Source organism: Rhincodon typus, chromosome 35, assembly GCF_021869965.1.
Source record: "Rhincodon typus isolate 14 chromosome 35, sRhiTyp1.1, whole genome shotgun sequence".
NCBI lineage: Eukaryota > Metazoa > Chordata > Chondrichthyes > Orectolobiformes > Rhincodontidae > Rhincodon > Rhincodon typus.
The window spans coordinates 10,796,089-10,802,362 of NC_063366.1; the positions used below are offsets into that span (position 1 = coordinate 10,796,089).

Consider the following 6,274-nt stretch of genomic DNA (forward strand, 5'->3'; position numbering starts at 1 on the left):
GTGGAGGGAGGGTACGGTGGCTCAGTGGCTCAGTGGTTAGCACTGCTGCCTCACAGCACCAGGGAACTAGTTTCGATTCCAGCCTCGGGCGACCGTCTGTGTGGAGTTTGCACGTTCTCCCCGTGTCTGCGTGGGTTTGCTCCGGGTGCTGCGGTTTCCTCCCACACTCCAAAGATGTGTAGGTTAGGGTGGATTGGCCATGCTAAATTGTCCCATAGTGTCGAGGGATGGGTGGATTGGCCATGTGACAATTTGGTGAGGGGGGTTGGTCTGGGTGGGAAGCTCTTTGGAGGGTTGGTGTCCCGAGAAATGTCTGCCACTTGTTGCCTGGCACTGTTGGATCCGCCAAGTAGCTGTGCCCACTACCATGCATCTCAAAGCAGGGAGGAGTAGGCACCTTCTCGAGGTCAGGGGTGCAGGCCGCACCTTGGAGCAGTCAATGCTGCCCCCGCCTGGTGTTCATGTGCAATGGTGTGGCACTCACCATCGTGGGCAGACCTTTCCCACCACTACCAGGCTCTCAGAACCTGGAGAGATGGGCACTATGGCACCCAGCAGCACATGTGCACCCCCCCACGCGCCTCAGGTGGAAAACCACCACCTCGAGGAGTCGCACAGAGTCTTCCTCAGCGTCCCAGGTCCATATCTCTTTGGCTTCGGGATCTGGCTTGTTTACCGAAGAAGTGACGCAGTGCAGATAGAGGCCGTTCAGCCCATCATAACCTGCACTGGGTCACTCAGTGAGCACCATTAAATCTCCTGCTTTTCTCCCCGTCCCCTCGTACATCACTTCTATCCTCAGTTGAGACTGACTCCACTCTCCCTGCCTTCAGCCGTCGCCCAGCGAGAAAGGGCATTTCGTCAGCTCAGCCTCTGCTGTGTGCGGGAATCACTCTAAATCCGTGCCCTTGAGCCGATGCCCTCTTTATTTTGTTTTTAATATGTGCGGGGATCAGCTCCTCCCGAACCTCACTGCCCAGCCCGCTAAACCCCCACCCCTCCCCGCGCTCGGCGCAGAGCTCAGTCTGACCTCCTCCGAGCCAAACTGCTTCCTGCGCTCTCTCAACGTCGCCATAGCGACAGCGTTGGGATCGTGTCCCGCGAGCCTCTCCCTTCCACTCCGTTTCTCCTGCTCCGGCGCGTTGGCATACGTTACCCGGGCAACCTTGCACAGCAACGCGTTGATGGGTCTGAACGAGTGCTCCTTGGGTCCAGGGAATTCTCCGGGACCATCCTGGTCCGGCGTGGGTGAGCCGGGTATATCCCATGGTACCAACCCGCCGCTCGGCACCGTTGGGCTGTTCTGGCCAGATGGAGGGCTGAAATGACAAGACATCCCCCTTGCGAGAAAGGTCAGCATCTACTCTCGGGTAACCGTCCCCTTTCAGAATCATCACCTCAGCAAGGGGAAGGCGGGGGGAGGGTGCTGGAGGGGGCGGGGATCGCGTTAGATTTCAGCTCCCGCTGCAGTTATTAATGTTCTGCGATCCCAGCGCGGGGAAGAACGACGAGAAACAGGGAGCCAGTTTTATCTGGCGCCAACTCTAACCCATTATTAGCGCGCTGCTCTCGAGAACAATGAGGCTTTTGTTCTTTCAAATGGAGGACAGCAAGGGGACAACGGTCACCCAAAGAGACGGCCGCCCATGGTCAGTGCTTCAGGAGAGTTTAGGCACTTAATTGACAACTAACTTACGGGCAGCGTCGTGGCTCAGCGGTTAACGCTGCTGCCTCCCAGCGTCAGGGACCTGGGTTCGATTCCACCCTCAGGTCACCGTCTGTGCAGAGTTTGCATGTTCTCCCTGTGTCTGTGTGGGTTCCCTCCAGATGCTCTGGTTTGCTCCCACAGTCCACAGGTTTGCAGGCTCGATGGGTTAGCCATGGGGAAATGCCAGGATGGGGTAGGAGTGGATCTGGGTGAGATGCCCTTCAGAAGGTTGATGATGGGCTGAATGGCCTGCTCCCGCAATGTAGGGATTCTATCATGTCTATGACACAGGGTGGGGGAGGGTTTTCCACAGACACAGTCGACACAACATGTACTTACTCGTTGCAGTGCGTGATGATCAATGTAGGGCGGGTCTTTGTGGGAGTGCCACTCGCTTCGGCTGGCGGCTCGACATCACACGACAGCTTGTAGCTGCGAAAGACACAAGCGCGGTTTTCCCGTTTGCCCGAAACAAAACACGCGGGGGGCGCGGGGAGCTCTCCTCCTCCTCGCTGTCACCGGGGATCCCCTTCCCGAGTCAAGAGCTGTCTCTGTGGGGGCGGGCAGCGGGACCCCGGCGGGGAGGAGAGCGACGCCATGATTGGGGGTGAGGGTGCAGCCAATGAGGAACCCGCTCCCAGCACCTTCGTCCACGTGAGCCTCAGCAGCGGTGCCCACCGCCGAAGCTGCTCAGGTAGGGGGCGCCCTCAACGGAGTCTCCACCTCAGAGAGGTGGAGGGGAGCGGCCCTGCTGAGTGTTCCAACTGGCACGTGCCTCCCCAGCGACATGTGGACGCGGGGGCCATGAGAGATTGGGCGCCCCACTCCCGATGCCTTCCCCCGCCAAAATTTCCAGCCCGCTTACCCTCCCATCTCCTAACACTGGGAAAACTGCGCACCCATTAAGGTGGGCACTGGGCATCACGATGAGAGACAGAGTTCACCAACGACTTCCCCCCTCGCGAGGCCTAACACTGCCAAGCTGCGCCATTTCAACAAGTGAGACAACCAGGCGGCCTCGCTAGGCCCAGTTCAGCGGCTGAGGGTGAGGTACGACCCGAGTTCTTCTGTCCTGAGCGATTTTTATCGGGCCTTAGGAGGCAGAGGTGTCGACTGGAACTTCCTTGTTGTTGCACGAGCAAAACAAAAAAAAAGCCGCAAATCCGCCGCAAACAGAACAGACCAACGGTCTGCTGACTGAACCATTTCCCAGACCCGCTCGGGCCCTTCGAACTGGGTGGCGTCAGGTTGTACTGAAAGGAATCGGAATGCCTGCGGTTTAGAAATTTACAAGGAACAAGATGAAGATTGACGTATGTCCCTTACCTCCGAAGCTCAGGAAGAGCAGAATGAATTGCTAAAAGGCTGTCTGAGTCCATCGGACTGTGCCATGAGGGAGCTGAGCCAAACCCTGTTTCGCATTTTTGAGAGAGAGAGGGTTCTGCGCAAACGCTGTCCTCCTCAGGATGCTTATGTTTGCGTAGCGCCTTTCATGACCTCAGCAGGTGCCAAAGTGCGAAGTGTGGTCGCAGGGCATATGGCAGCCAACCTGTGCACAGCAAGATCACACAACCAGCAGCAGGATGAAGCCTGGACCACTGATTTCCCTGATGCTCTCAGGCTGAGGGATAAAGACAGGGCCGGCCGCTGGGCCGAACTCCTCAGCTTTCCTTCACAGGGACCCTTCCCGACCAACCTCCGAGTTGCCGGGACCGTCAGAAAGATGGCAGCTCCGAACCTGAACAGGAAGGGAACTGCAATCCAGTCTCCAAATTGCGACCTAAATCCGTGGCCCGCTGTCGTAAAAACGCCGCCATCTGACACGCAGCTGGCATAAGGAGGTGGTACCAAGGTGGTCAAGGGGGCTAAAAATACAGCCAAATCATCAACATGGCACAAGCAGAGCAGGGGCGTGGGTGCAGATTCAGCAAGACTATATTCACGCAGTTAATTCACTGGAGTGAGCCGTCCACTGGAATTGAGAGGAGTAAGGGATGACTGGATGGAAAAGCATCTGAGTTGACATGGTGGACGTGGAAAGGGCTTTCTCTCTTTTCGGTTAAGTGTATGACTGGCGAGCGCTGTTTGAAAAGGAGTGAAATAAGGGAGGCATGTTCCTTTTATCGAGCTCAGTGAAGGCAGAGCCAGTGAATATTTGTAAAGGCGGGCACAGATGGATCTGAAACTCATTGATGCCAGCAACAAAAGACAGATGGGAAGGGAGTTGTAAGCCCCATCTTTTCCTTCTCTGAATTGGAAGATTCTTGTCAGAAAAGGGGACGGAGGGTTACCTGGGGTTACTGAATGGTGACGGAACAGGCTCGAAGGGCAGAGGAGTCTACGCCTGCTCTGCGTGTTCTACCCAGCATTCCACCTTGCTGTCCACGTCTGCTCAGGTCCCAGAGTACAGGCATTACGGCTGCTGTATCAACTGCACATCTCAGAAAACTCTCGCTTGACTCTGGCGCGCTGCCTCTTGCTAACTCTGACCCACGTGCCCATCTTTTACAAACTTACTCCAATGCCACTGTCGGAAATGGGCACAGGGCAGAAATGATTCAGGAAGGTGGTGGGATGGAGGCCGACAGTTCACTTCCAATCTGTCTTAGCGTTGCTGGCATGAATGGGTTTCAGACCCAAGGCAGGACATCTTTAACTTAAACTCAGGAAATGGGGTGTCTTTGGGGGAGCGGGTAAAGAGTGTTTAAAGAGCACGCATCTTGTCAAAATATTTCACTTTGCACTCATCAGGGCATCTCACGAGAACACCAATTTGAAGGGACACAAACATTCGTTCTGCACCGGAACAGGGTTCTGATTGGTTGCCAAGTGAATGCTGATTGGTTCACCATGGACAACGCATCCAGCGATGCTAATTGACAGTTAACAGCCAGGCTTTGTTTAAATTTTGAAGCGAGGGCGGGTTGACTGGCCCGTCAGAGCACCGAACAGCGGCTGGCAGCTTTTTGGTTGAGTTGTGAAGGATGGGCAGTGTGTGCGTATGTTCTTGCTAATGGCAAGTAAGACCCTGCCCAAGATTACTCCCCGCCGACTTTCACAGGGATTAAACGCAGGGAACGGGGAGTGAGGCGGGGGTCTGTAATTTCAGTGTTATCCCCTTACCTATCAGTCAACAATCTGGCTATAGATCAATCTTGCAGGGAGTGCAGTGTCAGTTTACCAAAATGATACCTGGTCTCCAAATGTTAAGGAGTGGTTACACAGGTGAGGTTTGTGTTACTTGGCCACTGCATATTAAGAGGCAGCACAGTGGCTCAGTGGTTAGCACTGCTGCCTCACAGTGCCAGGGACCCTAGTTCGATCCTACCCTCTGCCTGTGTGGAGTTTGCAACATTCTCCCCGTATCTGCATGGGTTCCCTGTGGGTGCTCTGGTTTCCTCCCACAGTCCAGAAGATGTGTGCGTTAGCCACAGTAAATGTGTGGTTACAGGGTGGTGGTGGTGGTGGGTGTGGGATGCTTTCTGCAGGGCTGCTGCAGACTCAGTGGGCTGATTGGCCTCTTTCTGCGCTGTAGGGATTCTATGATTCCAATTAAACAGAGAAAAGATTAAAGAAAACAGATGAGGTTTATTGGACGACACTGTAGTCCAAAAACAGGGGGGGTAATATTGAAAACAAAAATTGGGAGGTGTGGTGGCTCAGTGGTTAGCACTGCTGCCTCACAGCGTCAGGGACCTGGGTTCAATTCCACCCTCAGGCAACTGTCTGTGTGGAGTTTGCACATTCTCCCCATGTCTGCGTGGGCATGCTCCGGTTTCCTTCTGCAGTCCAAAGATGCACAGGTTAGGGTGGATTGGCCATGCTAAATTACCCATAGTGTTCAGGAACGTGTAGATTAGGTGGGTTATAGGAGGATGGGTCTGGATGGGGATGCTCTGGGGTTTGGTGTGGACTTCTGGGCCAAAGGGCCTGTTTCCACACTGTAGGGATTCTATGATCTAAGTCTCTCAAGTTAGGGCCAGACACACGTCAGTCTGAGATCAATAGACTTTTGGTGAGAGGCAAGAGGACGCAGTTTCTTGCCCATCATCACCTTACTACTGCTGTTGGGGATGTGATGGTGAGCCGTCTTCCTCAACCGCTGGTGTCCATGAGCGTCGGAAGAGCAAACTGAATCTCTCGCTCGGCCAATGCAGACTTGTCACCCACGTTGCTGTGCGTTTGGAACCTCACGTTGGCCAGTCAATGCAAGGTCTGGGCAACTTACTATCCCAAAGGGACTTCGGGAACCAGATGGGCTTATGTCATGAGCCATGGTGACTCAATAACTTCCAATTCCAGATTGATCTTTTTCTTTTGCCCTCCCTTCACTGGCAAGGGATTTGAACACATCCCGTCAAGATATTAGCCTGGATCCTGGGATTTCTCGGACCAGTGAGGTGACAGCAACACCTGACAGTGTCAGCTGGCAAATTAGACACGGACTCTAAATTGAGGAAGTGGCTTGAGAAGAGCAACGCACTTCCACTTGCTCCTCCAATTAAAAAATGGGCCGTAAAATTAGGAGGGCCACAGATAAGGTCGATGGGAAGGGACATTTCCCCC

General features: G+C 54.4%; 1 protein-coding gene across 7 annotated transcripts in view; it reads right to left on the reverse strand.

The window, feature by feature from the left end:
• LOC109919061 (ral guanine nucleotide dissociation stimulator-like) overlaps positions 1 to 6,274 on the reverse strand; it is a 166,219-nt gene that overhangs the window by 13,490 nt on the left and 146,455 nt on the right. For 5 of the 7 annotated variants that reach the window (XM_048616535.1, XM_048616538.1, XM_048616539.1 and 2 more), the window contains 2 exons: positions 2,048 to 2,140; positions 1,157 to 1,340 (listed from right to left, as the gene is read on the reverse strand). In XM_048616535.1, the coding sequence (XP_048472492.1) occupies positions 1,157 to 1,340; positions 2,048 to 2,140 (277 nt within the window). The remainder of the gene's footprint in view (positions 1 to 1,156; positions 1,341 to 2,047; positions 2,141 to 6,274) is intronic. The other 2 variants (XM_048616536.1, XM_020519021.2) reach the window with 1 other exon arrangement.